Raw genomic sequence first — 24,572 nt, forward strand, 5'->3', positions numbered from 1 at the left:
TGAGCCTTAATGTGATAATACCATTGGAGTTCCTTGTTTATGACTATTTACATATGTTTTTTTGTAATTTTTATGTCCAATCTTCTGTTTTAGTCTCTTTACAGTATTTTATGCTAAAGAAATAGCACATCTATCTCCTTATATACATTTACATATTTTCTTTGTAAAAAAAAATAAAATAAAGAACGTGATAACTCAAGGCTCCAAAGTAACAGTTAAAGTTTAATTTCAAATACATCACAGCCAAACTGTACAAGTGGCAACAACATTAACACTGACGGAATTTCCCTCTTATTCTCTAATTAAAGTTTTTTATGTTAAAGTATAGTCTTTGACAAAAAATCTAAAACTATTTGTATAAATGTGTTAGAAAAATGGTAAATAGCTATCTTTACTTCGAAATATAGTAAATAGTGATCTCCCCTATTAAAGAGCTTCCCGTGTTTGTTACTATTAAATAGTGAGTAGTTGTAAAAGTGGTGTATTTTTATGAAAAAACTGCTTGTATAAGTGATTTAAAAAATTAGATTTTTTGCTTTCAGAATAAAGTAGCCGTTGCATCAGAACTTTGAATGGTCTAAAATATTATGATGTCAGATTTTCACTATCTTTTCTAGTTTATCTAAATGGGACGGACATAAAATTAATAGCATCTTTTCCCCTTTCGGGAGCTGCTAAAAATAGTACAGAGGAGTCTACAGTTGAATGAGTATTCAATGTGAACAATATTTTTGTTTCTGTAATAATGTTTAATTTTAAACATAATGTTTTAAATAACACACAATAGCAGGGTCTTCAACGGGGGCGATTTCATGAAAATGGGGGGCGCTGGGAGCCAAGATGGTAGGGGGGATGTTGGTTACAAAAAAGAAACCAGAGATGAAAGAAAAAACATGAGGTGCTCCGAAACAAGTGCAAGATTTCGGTACGTGACGTTTTGGCGCAGCCATTATGGCGTGGCCGTTTTGGTACAAGACGTTTTGGCGCAAGCCGTTTTCATGCAGGGGACGTTTTGGCGCGAGATACAATTTGATGATAATTTAATAAGCACGTAGCTTTTATAACAATTTTTTTTTTCACTCAACTATAATATTGTATGTATAGTATGAATTCTAACACTGTCCAGAGAATTTTTAAAATAAAGTTTTTGCTAATTTCATGAATATATAATAAGTCAGATTTCTGAATGTTAATGATTGAATGATAATGATTAATTATATGTGAAACCTGCTAAGCGCACTGGATGACATTCTTCGATTTCTTTTCAAAAGACATTTTTTAAAAAGTATTGACATGAGTTTTATATCCAATCAAGCTAAGATACTCTTCTTCTTCTAGCCAGCTTTATTGCTGCTGAGCTGTGAGCTCTTTTGCAGACTGTGCCAAGGAAAAAAAGTGTGCTGTTTTCTTCAGTTGTTCAGCACTGTCGTACAGGGTGTTGGTTATGTTGGGCTGTAGTGGAAGTAGGGTCTGCCTAAGGTGGATTAGGGAGGGGCATTCAAAGAGGATATGGTTTACGGTTTCAAAGGGGTGGGCGCAGTGTCTGCAAAGGGGGAGTTGTGTGGAGTTTATTTTGTTCAGGTGGTAATTTAATAGTGGTGTGTGTCCTGTTCTTAGTTGGAAAATTGTAGATTGTTCTTTGCGGGGGAGGAAGTTAATACTGTCCAGTTTGTTAGGCGTAGTCATTTCTTTGTACATGGCTCTGCCTGTGTTTCCTGATGTCCATTGGTTGAGCCACTCCTCTTTGTGATTGTTGACTAACATTGACCTTATGGTGAGGTAGTTAACAGGTCTATCTGGTTGTTCCATAGATGAACCTGCCTTTGATAGCTTATCTGCCTTTTCATTTCCCATGATGCCAATGTGTCCAGGGATCCACTGTAGTGTGATATTGATATTTAATTTTGATATCATCTGATGGATTATCACAATGAGTGTTGTCAACTCTCTTGGGCTGTTTGAGGTGCTGCGGTTAAGTGCTTGCAGAGTAGATTGGGAGTCTGTAACGACAACAATATCTGATGTCCTTCATATAATTTGTTTTCCACTGTCAGTAGTGCTATGGTAATTGCCTCAATTTCGGCTTGGAAGTTTGAGCAGTAATTGCCACAGGGTGCGCTTATCTCAAAGTGTTTATTTTTAGAGAAGACCAGGAAGGCACCAAGACCAGCATTGATGGTGGCTTTGAAAGCCAATCCGTCTGTTTAAATAAGATACTCTTAAAAGATATAGTTTGAGAAATTGGGTTAAGGTTAGGGGTGATTTGGGTGACACATCTCACCTTGACCCAGGTAAAGTCAAACAAATGAAGACAAAATCAGCACCGAGCACTGGTCGCAGGGCAGCCGCGAGGGTTGTTTCCGCCTGCATGCAAATTTTTAAAATGCCGCCCCCACCCCCCTTAAACATGTACGAATTTGGATGTGCCTAAAAATGTATCCAACGCACCACTAGATCAAAATGAAGCAACTCAAAATTTTTTCCTTAAATTAGGCCTACTATTAAATAATAATTCCTAAGTACAAGGAAATTAATAACTTGAAATAAAACACATTAAGGCAGTGTTTCTCAAACATTGCCAGGTGGCAATAAGGAAAACAAATACCGTAATTGAGTGGCCTAAAATCAAAAGCTACACCTTTTAGAAAATATAGGGATTCACAAAGGATAAGGTAGACAAAAGATGGTTGTGCAAGGGACTAGATCTAGTAAATTTGACCAGAAGGCTAGTCCAAAAAATATTACCTCAAAAGAATTGATCTCATCACCAATAAGTTCAATTTCAAATTCATTTCTAGACAACAGTTCATTAAGCTTGGCTTGAAATTTGTAATACCCATTTGATATCTTTGAGGCACATACAGACACAAAAACTACTGGAGTTTTTTCAATCAATGGCATTTGGCCTTTTAATTCTAGAAAGAAAGAAAAATTCAGAATTGTACAAAACATTTTAGAGCTGAAACATATTACAAACAAAATGAATAATAAGTGTTTGTCACACACATAAACCTGTGGCTCCTCCTGCCAGTTAGTCACACTCACATTTTGTGTTACACCAGTATTCAAGCCTAAATTGCAGTGACCTCAAATGAAACAAACTGCGATCAAAATTATCATACCCCATATTGTAGAAGAAAATAAAGAATTTATGCTGACTATTGAATAAGATAAAATACTAATTTTAAACTTATACTGAAATGGTATATATGTTACATTTTCATATCATGCATAATTGATCTTAAAACAAGTGAGCACACTTTCAGAAGACTCTAAATGGCCATGCATCTATGAACATTTTTAACCTTATGATGACCATAGTTAAATTGTATATTTGCCAGGGGTGGCCAAAAGTGGTGCATCACACAATTATAAGTGGTGCACTATGTTCCCAAGAAAAAATTAAGAAATGCATGCCAGTTCTTTAAAAAATATTAATAAGCGATTTTCAGAAAAAAAAATACATCAGGAATTTAACTCACTAGATTTTATCTCAGTCCATGAATGCTCTTTCTTTACATTAGTCTTGGACGATTGTACTAACATTTTGTAATTGATGATAATGTTAACATATTTGGAGAATTTATTGGCCTCGAGTCAGTCCATGAAAAAACCAGAAGGTCAAACATATTTCAGAAAGCGATATCCCGTCTAGAAAATCAGCAATTATTTTTTAGTTAACTCTAAAGTATCTGTTTTAATCAAACATGTCAATGACTGAGTTACAGGAACTGTAACCTTGCTAGAAAGTTTATTTGGGAATGTTAATAAGATCTGGACGTCTAGGCAAAGTCACTCAATAAACTGTGTTGCATCTGTTCTCTTTTGTTGAATGTTGTTTATAATTGTAATCACAACAAATATTCAATAAGGATCAATAAAGCAGTCTTTGTCTTCTGAAATACCATTGCATTATACACAATCAGTTACAAAAAATGTGGGATTTGAAGCATGTTATGATACCAGTGTGAATAAAATTAGCGTAAGAGGATTAAACAGTAGAGAATAAAAATAATATAGTCAACTGTTAGATATGTAATATAGTGATCTCAATGCGAGGTGCATGAGTTGACTAGATAACAAGTGCTAAGAAAACTTTGGCAACTGAAAAATGTTAAACATAATTTGTCTAGAAAGAAAGATGAGCTTTAGGAGGAAAGAGCAGTTTATGTGATAAAAAAATTATATTTGATTTATTTTAGATGATGTTACAAGCCATCTCAGAAACCTAAATTTAAAACTGTGGGACAAGGACAAATTGTTTCTTAGCTTAGTAAATGATATCAGTGGATTAAAAGTGACAATAAAACTTTTAAAATTAAAAAAGATTTGAGTCAATTTCCAAATTTAAAGAACCTATTTAAAAAATCAAAGTATTACAAGAGGCCTTTAATAATAATTTAATGACTTAGCTGAATAAGAAAGCTACATGCTTGCATTTATAAATCCATTTTCACGTACTGAACAAAATATTCCAATGCCACAATGCATGCTTAAATTTTGCGATCATGTAAACATTTAGTAGAACTAAGAAAATTTGTTTCAAGTTATGCCTGCAACTTCCGATCAACATACAGATGCAAACAAGCCTAGCGTTCCAGTACCACCTCATCGTGGTCGCCGGGGTGTTGAACACCCCGCTCTTCAGAGGGGTGGCCAAGGGTACTGATTGCTTGCCGCTGATGAATGAGCAGTCAGCAAGTGTAAAAGTGCAATCAAAGAGGTTATGTCCAGCCCCCCTCCCGTGGGCCCCGGGGCAACGGTGAGTAAGAGACTTATGGGTTCTCCGAAAAGCGGATAGCGCTGGACACCAACTCGAGGGTTGGCTGGGATCTTCTGGGTCCTGGCTGATTCGCGAGTCTCTTTTTGGGGAAAGACTGGACAGACTGGCTCGGGCGGTCTGGTTGGCGTCCATGAGCTAGGCTCTAACTAGCCCGTTCCCTGGTGCGCTAGTGGAGGAATAAGCCGCGATAAATGGTAATTCCATAGTGGGGCTATGACGTAACTGACTCGTCATGATCTGCCCAATAGCACAAATCTCTTTTGCTTACAAAATAAACATACTCCCCCAACATTATTCCATACTGGTAATGGCAGCCAATCCAGACCTGACCTTACTCTTATAACTGCAAATTTAGAATCCAATACTCAATTTCAGGTCCTGGACGATATAGGGAGCGATCAAAAGTCCCACGGAAGTGGATCTATACCAAAGCGAACTGGCCAGCATACGAGGCAGCAGTCGACACTGTCCTAATGAACTTAGCGGTGGAGGAGAAAGACGTTGACACTATCTACGGCGAAATAACAGCAGCAATGTTGGGTGCGGCTAAGAGATTTGTCCCGCGGACTTATCCTGTGTCAGGCAGAAGCGCGTGTTCTCAACAAACGCTGCTGAAATTTTAACTAACGTGGCCCCATTAAACATAAGGAGGGAGAGGGCGGTACTTACGGCTTATGAGCGCTATAAACGGGGCGACTCTAAGCTACTTACCACATTATTAATAAACCAGTGGAGAGAGAGAAACCGTATCAAAATGCGTTCGTTCCTACATATTACGGCCAATTTGACTAAAACAGCTGGGCTCTCCACTGATAGAATTCCCATTAGAAAGATAAGTACTTGCCCTCCGTGGAGGAGATTGCCAGCCCCACAAATTAACCTGTCCCTCATAGGGCGATTAACACCTGCCATACTCCAAAATTTGGCATTAGCTACATTAAAGTCCTATCCATCAGATGCCATTTTCTGGGTCGGTATTGAGGGACCCCGGTAGATCTGGGTATGGAACCCTTATAGTCTACCCAGACCGGACAGAACCTGATTCAGATGTCCAAATGGTTCGAGGCAAGCACGCTCCTTTTATGAACCATGTGACCCGAGAAAGGCTTTTATCTCGTGGCCAGGATGAGAAATTGGATCTTCACCGATCTCTCTGTCAGTGAGCCCCCGTCGACTAAGTGATCATTTATTCACACCCGTATTGGCATGTTGCACGTTCTTCCGAACCCCTGCATGAATTCCTCCTTTCATGTGTGGCCGGAAGCTCAAGCCCCACGTGGGGGCTATTATTATGCCTATGCTGTCCCATCGTACCCCTGGGGGGGGGGACCATCACCATCACCACACGTATTGGCCCCTTTGGGAAATGGGCTGTTGGGGGTTTCGGACTGGTTTAGCTAGCCTTTTTTTTACATCCCTACCACGTGTCATGTAGCCCACTGAGTGTTAGCTACCATTATTAGCCTATCCACTTTCCCGGGCGGACGTTTCCACGGAGGCGCCACGCTGAGGCGATGGTAGCTGGAATATCCTCCGCCGGACAGAACCAGATCGGCTCTCTGGTCTATGCGGCTTCGCTGCATGCTCCATGGACGCTGAATTAACAGGGATAACTCTGGCATTCGAGGCTATTAGAGCCCAAATGACCCAACATGTAATTAGTGCCACTACTGTAGTGCTAGTTACCGACTCTCGCTCTTAGTCTCCTAGCTATGGTTGGCGGCGGAGGAGGGTCGGCCGTAAAAGAAGAGGCAGTCGGCGCCGCAGATAACATCCACCGAGCCATTAGAGCTGTCGTTTTTATGCAGTGGGCGCCCTCACATTGCGGCGTGAGGGACAATAAAACGGCAGACACCCTTGCACGAGAGGGAGCTTTGGCAGCCACACACCTCGAAGCACCAAGCATTTTTTTACAAGCAACGGCAGAAATCCGAGCACTCATTCATGAGAAGTGGTTAAAGTCCTGGGAGGAATCCGACAGAGCACGTAGTGTCTGGCAGCATATGCGTCACCCAGATTGCGAAGATCCATGGTGGCGGTTAAGGAGGTCAGAACAAGCAATCATTGCACAGTGTAGGACGGAACATTGTTCTGTTGGGGCATACTTTGCCCGGTTCCGCCCGAACTATGACTCCCGATGCCGGCACCGTGGAGAGAGCGTCGAAACAGTGTCGCATATCTTGTACGAGTGTCCCCAGCTCCGAGAGCTAAAGGGGGGGGGGCGTGTCTGAGCAGTCACTCGACTTGTATGGTAGCTACGAGGCATTACGCCTGAACGGCCCATTTTCATGCCAGAGCACTACGGGAGGATTGTCCTGCCAGCAATGATTTTTCAATAGGAGTTCATCTCAGATGCAAGAAAGCATTTCTATTCATGAAAATAAGTCGTAACAATCAATTCCAGTTTGAAGAACAGGCTGTGGCATTCACACACGAATCTAACTCCTGATATTACAGATTTGGGGAAAGAAAGTCAAGTCAAGTCTAATGATGTTATCTTGCCAATATAAGATATTTTCAAATTAAAAAAAAACAACTGCTAACAGTATTTAAATATTATGAGTACCGGTAGTTCATTTAGAAATAATAAAATAAAATTAAGGACTAAAAGGGAGTATACGTTTCTCTGGGCATCTGAATAAGAAATTTAAACAAATTGGCGTATTAAATAAAGCAAAAGACTGGCCAATCCTGGTTTATGTAAATGTTGAAAGCAAGATAATACCAAGCAAAACACAAACTGACTGTTACATCATAACAAAAATGTATCCTTTTGAAGCACCATAAACAACTTTTACACTTATTGAATCAAAAAGGCTCTCAACCCCCCCCCCCCCCAATAAAAGTCAGCTCCTCTTAAATCAACCGCTGGGAAAACTATCAAAGAGCAAACAATGCACAGATGGGTCGAACACTACTACGAACTCTATTGAACAACAAGTTCAGTCTTTGCTTCAATGCACTTCTCTCAGGCATGTAAAGAGTATGGCCGAACCATTAGCACGAAGGAAAAAAATGTTATGGGACCACATGCTACAGTAACACCCTACATCCTCATTGATGATAGCAAGCTGGATGTCTTAAATTCATTCTGCTACCTTGTATCCACAATTTAAGATGACCTAGAGAGGAGACAAAAAAAAAATGCATAGCGAAGGCTTCATCGACCTTTGCTAGACTAAGACCAAAAAAAACAGAAGCTGAATAGAGCAACCAAAAATGAGGTCAAAAAGGCATGCGTTTTAAGCATGCTACTGTACGGCAGTGAGCGTGGACCACTTATGCAAAGCAAAAGAGAAAACTTAATTTATTCCACTTGCGCTGCCTCCTAAGGATCTTGAAAATCACAAAACGACCTCTTGCCACGATAAACACTGAAAGCATTCATGTAGGCAGCGTATTGTCGAACAGAGTGTACGTCTGTGCTTCCGAAAGAACAACGGACACAGTTATTCAGAGTGTATGTCTGTGCTTCCGTAAGAACAACGGACACAGTTATCCCAATGTTCGCAAACAAACTTTACAGCCACCTTGCGAAGTTCGAGAGCAACAGTTTCGTTGATGACATTTTTCCAGAAATATGCGACTGATAGAAATAAACAGTTACCCGATGCAGGAATTTCGACTAAATTAAAAGACCTGTTGACTTCACGAAATATGTGTGAAGTAGCGACCATGGTTAGTAAACGAAAGGCAATACGAAGGGGTAAAATCAAATCAAAGCTACAGAAAAAACATGCAACTATTTTAATGACACCAGATTTGACATGTGTAAAAAATACACACATGGCGAGAGAAAGATAGATATATATATATATATATATATATATATATATATATATATATATATATATATATATATATATATATGCATGCAGCCCACCAGAGTGTTTTATGTGGCCCGTGGACATCTACAGAAATCAGATGTGCCCACAGCTTATACATATAAAAAATGCAAATATACGAAAAATAAAGTAATTTTAAATATGCATATATATATTGTTGAAACTTCTGATTCTTATCAATTAGGCCTATAATAAAGAGGCTAAAGAAACATAATCTTATTGGGTAATATTTCAAAACATTCAAAGACACAAACTAAGGCCAGAATTTCAAAGTGTTGGGTTGGCTTGGAACAAGATGGCAAGTGTAACTACGGATGGAGCCTAATATTGACAAGTTGTTTTTTTTTATCAATAAAGTAAGATATTCCAACCATAAACTCTAAACTGGAAATGCATTGAATATCAAACATTATTGATCCAATATCTCAGGGATCTTAAGCAAAATAGTATCCGATGGATTAGTTACTATGGGTAAGGTATAGAGAAGAATGTGGCATCTCAAGGAAGAAATTGCTATATTCAAACTGAAGAACATTGACTCTGACTTTGTAACTAATATTTCTAATGAAAGTGGAAGACAGAATTCATGTTTTTCAAGTTGCAATGCATTGTTTGCATATGAAAAGTATGTTAAATCTTTTCAAACAAGGCTATCCCATTTCTCCTGGCAAGTGAAAACAGCTTTTATCATTATCCTTTGCTGAAAGGTGAAATGGTAAAAAAAAAAATACAATATTTATTTTGATTCCTTGATTGTGGAATTTGAAAGCAAATTTTTAATTTAAGACATCAAGAGCTTTCAGTTTTCAATGCTCTCAGCTCATCATTTAGTACAGAAGCTTATTCACCTCGAGAGGACATACCTCAAAGCAAATTATGACCTGAAAGTGAAGCTCCAGTAATTTCTTTTGGGGGGAGTTTTATGGGTGCCGAAGCTGTATTTCCACACTTTAAAAAATTTGCTGCTAAAATTTCACAACATTTGGGTACACATTCACCGTGAACATGCATTTTGTTTTGTTTGAAAATAAATAAGCGTAAGAACAGGTCGATGCTGACTGACTGTAATTTGACAGCAGTCACAAGAATAACAACTAGCAAGCTGCTAGTTCCACAGTTATTAAACTTTATGCACAAGTTTTAAATACTTTCCATTACATATAACTGTAGCCTACATTTGTGGTGCAATGTTGTGATGTAAAATGACAACTACAAAATATATTTGTAAAGTTAGTTTCAGAAATTACTAACTATTGTTGTAATTCCTCAATGGGGAGTGTAAAAAAATTAAATGTAAACGTATAATACAGTACAAATGTGAATTTAAAGTCAGTATACGCAGTTAGTTAGCTTTTTACTATGTTGTAAGTATATATTATGTATATATGCCCCCCCCCCTCCACCATTCAAAAAAATTTAATGTGTCTCTCCATAGTAAAAGGTTGCCCACCCCTGGTTTATATGAAAATGTGCATACTAAAAAAAAAGGTATAATTATTTTGAGCATGATAAAAGCAATGATGAAATTAGATTTTCAAAAGTACTTTTGGCTTCTTGAGAGTTTTAAAAACAGATAATCACAAAACAATAATGACTTTCTCTATGGAGAACTGCTAAAAAATGCTGATGTATTTTAATGTATTATTAAAATTAATTATTGTTAAATTACCTGTTTTTTTGTCTTGACCAAAATATTTCCATACTGAAAGAAGAAAAAAATGCTTAATTTATTGTATATATTATAAATAAATCAAAATTAGTTTGACCTTTTTATACTCTTTTAAATTTACAATTGTTAATGCCAACTATCTTATAAAAAAATCACACTATAACTATTCAATTACTCTGAACTATTTCCATATGAAAACATGAGACTTGCGAAATTGTAATATATTTATTAACTACTTAAATATTATAAATTAAATGATGAAAGGCTAAAAAATAAAATTAAGCTTACTTGATTGGACACTACTACTCAAGCGTTGGGTGTAACTTTTAGCAGTTGAAGGTGTACGTTTTTTCAATTCATCATTAAATGCCTGATCATGAAATAATATAATAAAGACATTTTAGTTTTTAATTTCTTCAAAATATTCAGAATGTACTATGTTGGTGTCACAAGTAATGAAAGCTTGTTAACAAAATTGAATCAGAGGTATTCGGGCAGGTATTTGAGGAACTCAAGATTTAATTATTATTCAGCCCTTTAATGCCTCACCTTTATTAACTTTACCCTACTGAGCCACTTTAATTTTCATTCAAACTCTAATTATAACTAAAATGTATCGTTTATCATTCCCATTTATATCTCTAATTTTCTACTATGTTACCTTCCCATTTGAACAAAACACATTCCCATTTATATCTCTAATTTTCTACTATGTTACCTTCCCATTTGAACAAAACACTTAAAATGCACCAAAAATAAATTTGGTATTACTCTGATCCTATTGTAGCTGGAAATAGTGAAGGAATTCCATACAATTTATCTTTTAGGCTGCTTTTGATCTTTCATCTTTTTCTTTCTCAAGCAGTAAGAAAAATACAAGATTTGTTAAATCATGTTTATTAGTTTTTCAATTTCTTTTTTTTATTACAGACTTCATACCTTTTAACTAACATAAAAGTCAGTAGTCTAGGCTACTTGGTTCTCGGTCATTTCATCCCCGGTCACTTCATCTTCTGGTCATTTCATCCCCTGGTCATTTCCCCAATTAATTAATTAAGATTGAAATTATTTTTACTAATTGTTTTAATTAGCGCAATTTCATGCTTACAGCTTGCTCACTGACTATGGTCCAATCAGTTGAATGGACCAGTTGGTGGGAGGAGTAGGGGTTATCTGCGAGATGGTTTCCATGCTGGCTATTCAAAAGCAAATATAATTTGAGGGCTCAAGCCTCTTTGACAAAGGCCCAATCACTGGCCACTGAGCTATGCTTGTTCTTCAGAAAATAGAAGGTTTTTGAGTTATCTATAGTTAGTTTTGAATTCTTAGGCAAAGAACTATATTCTAATAACACTTATCTCCACTATTGACTAATTGATCAGATAATTGGTCAATTTTTCATTGATTCATTTGTTCCTAAAGACAATGAACGATTGTGCACATTTTTAACTTGCTCTGAGATAGGAAAGTGGAAAAAGAATGTGTACAAAATTTGTAAAAGACAGAAGACAAGAGTGAGTTGATATAAACTTTGCAAAAACAGCTATTATTTATTTGATGTTAAAAGATCAATAGAAACTGCCAAATCCATGGCAATTCTGAATGGGCTTTTTAGTCAGCTCAAGTGATTAACAAGTAAAGTAAAGTACCCATTTCCGACTTTGCGATCTATGGGGCAGATGATGTAAAGGTCATCTGTTTCTGTGGCCCAAAGTTAACAAGGGTGTCATGTGGCCAGCACAATGACCAACTGCCTTTACTTTTCCCCAAGTAATGTCATATACCGATTAGAGTTGGGTGGACTCAGAGGCGCCCAAACATCCTGAAATTAAAAATCCCACTCTTCAACAGGATTTGAACCAGGGGCTTTACCGCTCAGCCACCGTGCCTCTGATTAATAAGTTACCAATAATTTAAATGTAAACTTACAATAATTTTCTACATAAGAAATACAAGATAAATGAAGGTATTAAAAAGATATATGAAATGTACAGGAAAATATAAAAATATAAAAGAGTCCCAGGATGGACTACAACGGCCACGTGTTCAGGACCAAGGCGATCCACCTAATTGGAGGCATTCGGCTGTGGTCAGCATGGAGAGGGATGGGCGCCGCCATGCAAGTAAATAGCCCTTGTTACACCAAATGAGATGATGACCGTTAATAAACCCATACCGGCTCGGCCGTCGCCCGGGTTACCAAGGGCCGCGCCTACCGTTACAGACCAGGGCGGGGGTGAGAAGTATACTACTGGTCCATGCAAAACTAAAATAAATACCAGAAATAAAATCACCATAGGAACATGGAATGTGAGATCACTAAGAGACGAAGGAAAAGTTGAAGAGCTCACACATGAACTTAACCGACTCCGTTTCAACATCATAGGACTCTCTGAAATGCGATGGAAAAACATAGGTGAAACAACAACAGAAGATGGCCATAAACTGTACTACAGTGGACTACCAGATGTTCACGAACAAGGAGTAGGATTTCTTGTACACAGGAACTACAACAACTGCGTTGTGAATTGTTACCCTATATCCAGCCGACTCATCTCCATACGTTTAAAGGCATCACCCTTCAATATCACCATCATTCAAGCCTACGCTCCTACATCAACATATGACGATGAGGCAGTAGAAGTGGTCAATAAGGTCCCGAAAAAGGACATCCTTGTTGTACAAGGAGACTGGAATGCCAAAGTAGGAAGTGACTCCTATCAAACCTGGAAAGGCACTTGTGGAAAATACAGTAACCTCTCAACCAATGAACGAGGTCGAAGACTGTTAGAATTTGCGAAATACAACAATCTCTTACTGGCTAACACACTAGGATGCCACAAAAAATCGCGTATAACCACATGGCACAGTCCGAACGGAGAGCACCACAACCAGATCGACTATATCATGGTGCAACAGCGTTTTAAGACAAGCATCCATACAGCTAAAACAAGAAGTTTTCCTGGAGCTGACATTGGAAGCGACCATGACCTTGTTATGACGACCCTTAAAGTACACCTAAAAAAGGTAACAAAACAAGGACCTACCAGGATAAAATTTGACCTGGACAAGCTGAAAGACCCCCAAGTAGCTGCCATATTCGAGGCACAAGTAGGCGGACGCTTTGCAGCCCTCAACATCTTGGACTCCAATGACCAGGATATCGATACGCAAGTCAATATGCTAAACACAGCAGTCACAGATACAGCCCTGGAAATATTAGGGAAGCTCCGCCCAAAAAAACCCTGGGTAACAGAGGATATACTCCAACTCTGTGACAAGCGACGGGAGCTTAAAGGGAAAAAGCTGTCCGACCCAAAATATGTCCAAGAATACAAAAGCGTCAACAAACGGATTAGAAAGGGAATGAAAGAAGCGAAGAAAAAGTCGATAGAGAATAAGTGTCAAGAAATTGAACAGGGACTTAATAGAAACAACAGCAAAAAAGCGTACCAATTAGTAAAGGACCTCACTACTTCAAAGCATGGAAGAACCAACACAATACAAGACAAAAACAACAAATGCTTAACCGAGGACAAAGATGTGTTGAAAAGATGGACGGAATACTGTTCAGAGTTGTATAACTTTGAAATCTCAGGAGATCCAGAGATACTAAATGTCCCGACAGTTTCCAACATTGACGACTATCCGATTCTTCGCTCGGAAGTAGCAGCAGCAGTAAAAGCCCTGAAAAAGGGAAAATCGGCCGGAGTTGACAACATTCCTGGCGAACTTCTTCAGGCGGGAGGAGAAACTATGATAAACGCACTCTATATGATTTGCAACAAGATCTGGCAATCAGGAGATTGGCCCAAACCCTGGACCCAATCACTCATAATAACCCTTCCAAAGAAAGGCAACTTACAACTCTGTCAAAACTATCGCAACATCAGCCTCATAAGTCATCCCAGCAAAGTTCTGTTAAAAATCATATTAAACCGGCTAAAACCGATAGCAGACAACATCATATCAGAAGAACAAGCAGGTTTTAGACAAGGTCGCAGCACAACAGAGCAAATCCTAAACCTCAGAATACTCTGTGAGAAATATCTCCAACACCAAGAGAATCTTTTCCATGTCTTTATTGATTTCAAGAAAGCTTTCGATCGAGTATGGCACGGAGCACTCTGGGCGACAATGGAAAAGTACAACATTAAAAAAAAAAACATAATCAAAGTTATCCAGAACCTCTACAAGGAGGCCACCAGTGCGGTGTACTTCAACAATAATATTGGGGACTGGTTCAAAACCACAGTTGGAGTAAGACAAGGCTGCCTACTGTCACAAACACTCTTCAATATCTTCCTTGAAAGGATAATGGAAGATGCCCTCGAGGGCTATGAAGGTACTGTTAGCATTGGAGGAAGAAGAATTACTAACTCGCGCTTCGCAGATGACATTGACGGCCTAGCAGGGACAGAAGAAGAACTAGCTGACCTGGTGATGCGCATTGACAAGACTTCCGCAGCATATGGCATGCAAATAAATGCCGAAAAAACTCAAATTATGACCAATAGCCATCAGGGCTTTAAAAGAGGCATCAGTACTGGAGGTGAAAAGCTAACTAGTGTTAACAGCTTCAAATACCTCGGAGCTATTGTCTCAGATGAGGGAACAAAACCCGAATTATTGGCCCGAATAGCACAGTCCACAGCAGCCCTTTCAAAACTTAAAATAATATCGAAAGATAAGGGCTTAGCCCTCGGCACCAAAATTAGACTGATGCGCTCTCTGGTCATGGCCACATTTTTATATGCTTGTGAGTCGTGGACGTTGAATGCAGAGCTTGAGAGGAGGATCCTAGCAATGGAATTGAGATGCTACAGAAGGATCCTAGGCATCACATTCAAAGACCGCATCACAAACCAAGAAATCAGAGACAGGGTTACTGTAGCGATCGGAGCTCATGACGACCTGCTTACTATTGTGAAAAAACGAAAGCTTAAAACCTTTGGCCACATTACGAGATCTACGGGGCTCGCAAAGACCTTTCTTCAGGGAACAGTGCCAGGAAAAAGAAGAAGAGGCAGACAGAAAAAGCGATGGGAGGACAACATTAAAGAATGGACAGGCCTGCCATTGAGAGAGGTTCTGAACAAGGCAAAAAAAAGGGAGGAATGGAGAAAGACGGTCGACAAATCTTGCCTGGTGCCCCAACGGTCCAACAGACTAAGGGATAGGTAAAGGTAAAGGTAAAAATTAAAATGTTGAGACGAGCAATTTACATAAAACATTTATAATACTTTCAAACATGTTTATACTGTTTATCTTGCAATAAAAAGTAAAATTGATGTATTTAAGTCACAAAGGTAATATTAGAGATAATGGTATACAGAGTTTCTATTAGCAACAAGGCTTAATGTTGACTGATTAATTCCAGAATATGTTTTTTTTATAACCAAGTCCAAGGAGGAAGAGCTGTCTGCCGCATGTGAACGTGAAGTATAGTTTTACTTACATTTTCTCTATAACTAATGACATCATAGGGCAGAATGAAGCAAGAGAAAAAAATTTCTTTAGGACATAATGATGGATAAACTTTTTTTTTTTTTTAATATAGAGTAACTAATGCCACTCGAACAAGTAAAGCTCAGTCCTTAACATTTTTTGCGGCCCGAAAGGGAAATAGATGATATTAGTTTGTGTGGTCTGTCTGTTCGTCCGTCCATCCAGTTCAGATCTCGTAAACTAGAAAAGATATTGAAAATAAATTCAACATCATGATATTTTAGACCATTCGAAGTTCTGATGCAATGGCTACTTTTATGAAAGTGAAAAGTGAAAATACAAAATTTTATTTTTAAAATCAACTATGGAAGTAGTTGTTTCATAAAAATACTCAATTTTTACAACTATTCACTATTAAAAGTAACAAACAATGAAGACTATTTAGAAAGGAGATGACTATTTGCTATATTTTTAATAAATTTATGCAAACAGTTTTAGATTTTTTGTCAAAATTTTTTTTTCTTCAAAAGTGTATTACTAAGTTAAGTAATCTTGGTCCTACAAACTGCGTATCCCAAAATGTTTACTTTTATTTTCAAAGAGAAAAAATCTTTTTAGCATGCATACAAGTGGAATATAATTTGAAACAAAAATTAATAAGTAGTGTTTTATATAATACACGTGAACAGCAAATGTGTTAATCACAATCCAGACTCTAAACTAAAAAAAAAAAAAGGAACAGTTGTTTTTTTTAAGGGAAAAGTTTTCTTTGCTTAGACTTTGATCTACAGATTCCCCCTTTAAAAAAACAATTAGATTTATTAGATAATCATTCAATAACATCAGTTAGGCCAGGTTCACATCAAGCTTCACCGTCACCTATCCCTTAGTCTGTTGGACCAATGGGGCACCACTATCTACCATCTTTCTCCATGTCCTTTGCCTTTGATAGAGTTTCATTCACAGTCTTCTTATCACTTTCTCTGTCTTCCTATTCTAGTACTTCTTCCTGGTACTGTTCCCTTAAGAAAGGTCTTTGCGAGCCCTGCAGACCTTGTGATGTGGCCAAAGAGTGTGAGTTTACGTTTTTTTTTACAAATGGTTATTGTTGGGTCCAATTGCTGTATTAATACTGCTTCAAATCTCTTCATTCGTGATTCGGTCTTTGAAAGTAACACCTAGGATTTAACTATATATCTTTTTTCAGCTAATCAGATCATTGAATATATATGAATATTAATAAAGTAATAATACCATTGATAAATCTCCATATCTTGAGGTGTCAAGTCACTATTCGAACTAACAATACAAAAGCATGTCTCTTCTTTAGGTTTGTAGTTTAGGATAGTTTATAGTTCATAGTTTCTGATATTCTTTCTGAAAATTTTGAAACCTGCCTTTTTACCTGCCTGAGGGGCCCACATCAGAGATTTTGAGTTTATGTTTCCACACACTCAAGGCGGGAGTAATATTCAAGTTAACACGTTAGGAAAAGAGATTTCTATCTAAGTAAGCAAACTAGACATTCCTGAAGAGGTGTGGTCTTTGGTTTAGCCATGTGATTGAGATTTTTCTCCAAATAAGCAAACTCATTGTCCTCATCTGATTACAGACCAACAGAGCTCAAGGAAATAGTGAACTGTTTTCTACATACCAATTACCCTAGCAATCAGTGGATCAGAGTTTATACAGATGGCTCATCCCATAAAGCCACCACAAATGGAGAAGCTGGAATACTTATCGAATGGCCAGATGGAGGAAAACTAGAAAAATCCATTGCAACTGGAGAGCTCTCTGACAGTCACAGAGCAGATAGGGAAGCACTAGCACTAGATGCTACCATGCTAGCAAATCATCCAAGTTCCCCTCACAGTCAGATTGTCTTGCTAACCGATGCAAAAACAACCCTCCAAAGCTTGCAAAACTCTGATTCCTCTTATATTAAAAACCTCAGAACAGCACTTACAAAGCTCAACAACAACAGCAAAAAAACTGTTATTCAATGGATACCAGCTCATATACAACTAGAAGGAAATGAGAAGGCTGACACACTCGCCAAGAGTGGGAAAACTAACACTCAAATAAACTCTGCACTCTATCCAGAAGAAATGAAGAAATAAATTGTAAATAAAATAAATGAGAAATGGACGAGATCTCATCAAAATCACAAGAAAGATGACGCTTACTATAAGCTATGCCGACAAGACCAACGTATAATCTTTCGACTCAGGACCGGACACAACAGAATGCGACAACACATGTACCGGAAGCTCAAAATTGGAACCAGTGAAATCTGCCCATGTGGAGTATCACCAGAGAATGCCGACCACGTCCTCCAAAACTGCTCTCTTTACCAAGTGGCCCGTATAAGACATTGGCCCCAAAACACCCCAATAGAAAGAAAACTATATGGAGAGCTCCCTGATTTGGAAACCACTGCGCAGTTCATCTCATGTATTGGTCTAGTCATATGAATCACTCCAACATAACAATGAGAACGATGAAGAAGAAGAAGAAGATTGTCCGGTTACCCCTGTAGAGATATGGCTTGAAATCCAGCCCCTAATTAAGATCAACTACAAAGTAAACAAATTCAGTTCTCTTGCCTGACCTCTAGAGAGTACCTATGTCCATCGTATTTGACTTGGTGGCACTGGCGGATCCTGGGGGGGGGGGGGTGATAGTGGCGATCGCCCCCCCCCCCACTTGGCCGATCACCCCCGGGGGGGGGCGGACGAATTTAAGTATAGAATTCACACAATTTGTATACGAATTAAAAAAAAAATAATATATACTAATTATTTATATTTCAACCTATTTTTAGATTATTTCGCCCCCCCCCCTTAGTATGTTGGCCAATATGGTGGGTCGGGAGGGGGCGATGACATCAATCCCACCACCCCCATAAACTTTTGAGTGGAGGGCGGTCCAATTTATTATAGAAATCACAGCTTTCTAACAGAATCAATTAAATATCTATATGATTAAAACTTGTTATTGATATTTTAACCAATCTTTATATTATGTCATTATGTCGCTCCTCTGTTAGCCGATTGGGTGGGGTGGGGGGGGGGCGAATATACCTACTGCCCATCCAACCTAAACCCTTTAGTGGGGGGGGGGGGCGTCCTACTTTTAATTAGAAATCATAGTTTGTGAACAAAATTAGTTGAATTACAATATAATTTTTATAATGTTGCTATACTTCTGCTATCTTAGCCGATACGGTGAGATAGGGGGATGATTGCTTCTGCTGCCCTTCCCACACTAGCCCTCTGAATGGGTGGGGGGGGGGGCGGTCCTATTTTTATGGAGAAATCATAGTATGATAACAAAATTAGTAGAATATCTATATAATATAAACTACGTATTGATATGTGAACCCATTGTATATTATGTCGCACCTGACTCTAATCTCAAATATAAATATAAAATGAAAAAAGGTTGTACCAGGTGGAAGGGGCAATACATGCAATCACCTTCCCCCCATCGGACAAACCAATACTTTTTTCTTTTTGTATTTTAGTTAGAAATTACAAAATTTAAAAAATCTGTCACTAATATAATTCATATTTGCTATAAGTTAAATTCTTTTATCGAGTCGCCCCACCCCTATTCTTTAATGCCAAATGCAATCATTAGCAGAAATTATAAAAAGGAGCGAGGATTAATCATTTTCACTCTACCACCCCTCCTCTTTCCAGACAGTTTATGTAATGTCACATGAATTTATCATAATTATTTTAAGAAAGTCTTTGCTTTGGAAAAGTTATAATTCAAACAAAATTTTCAGTAAAAGAGTCACGATTGAGATGAGTTCTAAACCCAGATATTTTCCTAGTCGCCTTTTTCCAACTTTTACTCAATCTGATTTTTTTTTTCAAGTTAAATAAATTTGGGACTATAACTCACAATGTATGATTGAATTTTATTGAATTTTTTTTTTCGAATAAATTTTTTTTGGGGGGCGATCCTTAAATCCTTAATCGAAATATGTGGGGCATCTTATCTTTTAAAGGAACAAATCGGTTTTATTTGCAATGTATTAAGGGCTTATAAATTCATATTAGAATATTTTTCAACATTATTCAAAAGGTCCTTTATAATACGATGAATAATGAGCTTTAGGTCAGGAGAATGCGCTTCTTCAGTGATGAATGCAAGAAAACGCTTTCGGCGTCGGGGCTTCGCCCTGAACCTCACTGATGAATGATAAGCTGTAGATGTCAGAAGAATGCGTTACTGCAATGAAGAATGCAAAAAACGCTTTTTGCGTCGGGGCTTTGCCCCGAACCTAACTGATGAATGATAAGCTGTAGATGTCAGGAGAATGCAAGAAAACACTTTTGGCGTCGGGGCTTTGCCCCGAACCCCACTTATACATCATGAGCTGTAGATGTTAGGAGAATGCGTTACTGCATTGAAGAATGCAAAAAAAAAAAACGCTTTTTGCATCGGGGCTTAGCCCGAATAACACTGGGGAAGCTTAGAGCGCTCCCCCAGACCTCCAAGCTTGTATATATGCTGTACGCACGTTTATGCTTAGGGTTAAGATTTACTGGGCGTTAGAGTTAGGGTTTGGAAAAAATACCCCCTCAGTCCAATATCTGGATAGGCTAGTGCTTGGTGGTCACCTGTCTATCAAAGAACTCAATGTGATGGGTTAAACAAATAAAAGGGGGTGGGAGTTGTTCATCTCTACCCTTGTTACCTGCGTAGAGGTGTGGCTTGAAGCCCCCACCCTCTAATAAAATTCTTCTCAATGTAAACAAACTCAGTTCCCTCATAAGGTGTGATCTCTAGACAGTGTCAACATGTTGACATCTGGCATAATGTGGTCCCCTGTCTATCTATGAACTCAATGTTATGGACGAAACAAACAAAAGAAGGTGGGGGTTGTTCATCTCTACCTCTGATATACCCGCACCTCTAGACATATTGTTACGAATCTCACTATCCAGGCTCTCTGCAAACTGCACCATACACCACCAACTTAAAGAACTTGACAACTCAGGGCTCCAAAGCAACGTAACACTTTAATAGGTGAATAAATAACAGCCAATACTGTACAATTTGCAACACGTACACTGTACAAATATCTCTCCGATAACACCATTCCGCCGTATCAACTCTTGCACTGGCCCCTCCGTCTCGTTCCGGGCTTACACTGGGTTCAACAGTTCAGGACTGACTTTACACACTAGGTTCGTTGTGTCGGACTCAATCGCAGACCAAGATCAAGACGCCAGTCGTCTTGACTGTACTTGACAGTACTCCGCACTGAACCGTCGTAATGCTCCGTACAGAACCACACCGTTGAACTGTGCTGTAGTGAACCTTCTGTCGTGAAAGCCTTTTCTGAACCGTCTTGACTGCGGCACCTCCGCTCTTATATAGGGTCCCTACTGGCCTCCTCGAACCGGACAGAACGCCGCTCGACGTTTCTAGGTTGTCAGATTACTGCAACTCTCGTGACACTTCTGAGCTCTGTTCACGATGTCGATCCTTCCCGAACCATCATGTTGACACTCGTCTCGGCTGACCGTCGTTACTCGTCACGGTTGAACGCTCGTCTAGCGCTGGCCTGGGGCGATTTGCATTGGCTGACAAAACTCACACCACTACCCCCCTCTGTGCCACCACCAGGTTTATAACAATATGTCTTGTCAGCATGACATAGTTAAGGAATATTAAACGTTAACTAGCAGATTCAAAGGTCAAGACAAAATTTTAAAATGTGCCAGCCATCACTGCAATGCAGTGGCGTAACTAAGGGGGGGATAATTTTAAAATCCCCCCGGGCCCCCACCTGGAGGGGGCCCCCAAATGGGTGTCCGAAATTTATTTGTAAGTACATAAATTAATATATTTGATTGAAAAATAGTGTCAACGGGTGTCTTTTATTTCTCAACATTTATGGATTAGATTTGTCACAAAGACTAAACCTAGATCTAGGTCTATCAGTACGTTGACTTTGTTGACATTTTTAAAATATTTTTTTCCCACAGAGATCAAAGTTTTTTTTTAAAGTTTGTTTTACATTTTAAACTTTGTTGCCACGAATAAAACTGCATGATATGCAGCGAATTCCAGGTATCTTGTTACCTTTACTAATAATAGATCTAAATGGCGAGTATTTTATGGCTACACTAATTAACTTTGAAGCAAAATTTACATAATCTAGTATAAAAGATCTAAAAGTTATTCTTAATAATGCTAGAATAGTCCATTTTTCGGGTGTGGAGTCTATAATTTCAGAATTAAACTTCGCCCTCGAGTTATTACCCCTCTATTTATCTTTCCCCAATCCAATGGAAACTCTCTTTTTATTTCCATCTAATCCTTTTGCTTTCGCACAAAACATAAACAAAAAACAATGTCGTAATATCATATAATATTAGCACATCCTTCCTTTTAAAGTTCTTAAGAGTGATATCTACTAGCAGGGCCGGCCCTAACATTTGCGGGGCCTAATGCGAAACTGATCGCGCGGGGCCTAAGTCTGGGTAGGAATGAACATAATGTCAATATTATATTCTTTTTAATTAGAAAATAGGCCTACTTTCGTCTTTGCAATAAATTTTTATGAAATGAAAGCTCGCAATGCCATGCCACTTTTTATTTATTGGCACCCCTAAATGTCTATTTCGTCTATTCTTCAGGAGATTTGAATAAATTCAAAAAAAGTTCAGGACTTTATCTTATATTTTGCCTTTTCATGAGATTTCCTGGAGGCCCTGGAAAATCAGGAGGTCGCGAAAACCCTGTTATTTTATATACGTTATAATGGTTTAATTTAATAATGTACACTTAGAATTAGCGCGGGTCCTATGAAAGCGCGGGGCCCACTGCGACCGCATAGGCTGCAGTGGCCTAAGGCCGGCCCTGTCTACTAGGAACTTTAACAATTCGTCCACTTCTGGTTGTCTTGACTGGCACAACAAGTTCTCTAGACGTTGGTCTATAACTGTCTGTTTCGTTTGTTGCAACAGTTTGCAGTTCATTGTCTTCATCGGTATCATAGTACCCAGAGATGTCTTCATCGAAACTCTTATGTAAAAAGCGTTGATTTCTTCTGTATGTTTTTCCGTTTGTCTTTATGATGTAAGATCTGGGTGCTGAATGTTTTTTTATGACAACTGCTTTCTGCCATGTTTGACATAGACGAACTCTCCGACAGAATAATCTTTAGGTAGTCTTGCTTTTGCATTGTATTTCACTTTGCTTTTCATCTGTCGTTCGTTGAGTAATGTCTCTGCATTTTCAGCTACCGATGGTTTCAATAGTTTGGGATCAGTTGGAATGATTCCCTGAGTCTTCTACTCGCCAGCAGTTGTAATGGTGAATACGGCAGTCCACTTATCGGAGTATTTCTATACTCGAGCATAACGAGATATGGATCTTTCCCACTTTTGTATGCTCTGAATCCTTTTGCTTTCGCACAAAACATAAACAACCAACAATGACGTAATACCATTATAATATTAGCACAGAATCTTCTTCATGCAGTGGAAAATTAAGAATGTTTTGCCTATCTGGAATTCTGGTCAAAGCTCCTGCGCCCAATTAATATAGTTCAGAAGAAACTACAAAATTCTGGACTGCATATACGGGAAGCTGCTAAAGAAATTAGTAGGCCTACCCTTTCATGATGAGAAACTGACAATAAACCCAATCCATCGAAAAAGCAAAAGAAGGTAGTGAATACTATGGATTCACTGTAATCAAAACAATCAGAAGAAAGAAAAGACTTGATGGGAAGTTGAGTTCTAATGTAGGACTGTCAATAGAACTGCAATTCAAACGTGTTGCGACAGAAGTGCTGGACAGATTTCATATGGAGATGAAGGGCAGATTCCAAAGGCTGGAAAGAAAATGAATACCTTTGGGTTTCTTCTTGAACCAAGACACCTGTTAGATGAAGACACGCTTATGACAAACTGTGCTATTTTTCCTGTTTGTATGATGAAATAAATGGCAAATCGCTTTTTCAATGATGTCATTGAAGCACGAACACTTCTCATCAACAAACCAGTAATACAATCACCAATAGACATATTTAGGTAAAAAGGCTTCAAATGGTAATTACGTGTGCTCAAAGTATCAATGTAGTTGATGTTATAGATGTCTTTGCTGCACAGAATGCACGACGTGAAGCGATATCAATTGAGATTTGTGACTCGTGCATTATTTAACTAATAAACAACGGTATTATTCATTATAAGAGTCTTGATGATTACTTTTTGTTAAGTTTACTGATATACTGAACCAATTTGATTTGGGGCTTATATATTTTTGCGTACATTATCGCATGTCATATGTCGAATGTCAAAATGCAAGGGGCCCCCAAAGAGGTCAATCCCCCCGGGCCCACAAATCCCTAGTTACGCCCCTGCTGCAATGTGAATTTAAAATGTTAAGTTTTATTTCTATTTAGATGAACACGCCTTGTCTTTGTACTAAAAGATGGTGCATAATCATATTTTTAAAAACATATTCTTTTATAAGAAACATTTATACGTTAAATGTATTTTAGAACTGACATTATTGAATCATGTCCACTTTATGAATATTGGCAGGTTTTTAATGACATAGAGATTTAGTTTGACGACATTCAACTGTTCCCTACATTAAGTATTAAACTTCTTGTTCGACATCGTTTATCAGTGTCGACTACCCTTATATTGTTGACGTTTCACCTGCATTGTTTCATTATTGTTTGACGTATCTGGAAAAGACTTAGCACGGAAGCACCAACCCAATATTAATAGAAATATAGGTACTAGGTTGTAGTTTTAGTGAAAAATTGCAGAATATTCTGCCGAAG

At 38.3% G+C, this 24,572-nt stretch overlaps 1 protein-coding gene across 8 annotated transcripts in view; it reads right to left on the reverse strand.

Moving 5' to 3' along the window:
• Positions 1-24,572, reverse strand: part of LOC106067000 (uncharacterized) — a 58,416-nt gene that overhangs the window by 9,747 nt on the left and 24,097 nt on the right. For all 8 annotated transcript variants that reach the window (XM_056008172.1, XM_056008156.1, XM_056008181.1 and 5 more), the window contains 3 exons: positions 10,586-10,667; positions 10,298-10,330; positions 2,746-2,915 (listed from right to left, as the gene is read on the reverse strand). In XM_056008172.1, the coding sequence (XP_055864147.1) occupies positions 2,746-2,915; positions 10,298-10,330; positions 10,586-10,667 (285 nt within the window). The remainder of the gene's footprint in view (positions 1-2,745; positions 2,916-10,297; positions 10,331-10,585; positions 10,668-24,572) is intronic.

Source organism: Biomphalaria glabrata, chromosome 1, assembly GCF_947242115.1.
Source record: "Biomphalaria glabrata chromosome 1, xgBioGlab47.1, whole genome shotgun sequence".
Lineage (NCBI taxonomy): Eukaryota > Metazoa > Mollusca > Gastropoda > Planorbidae > Biomphalaria > Biomphalaria glabrata.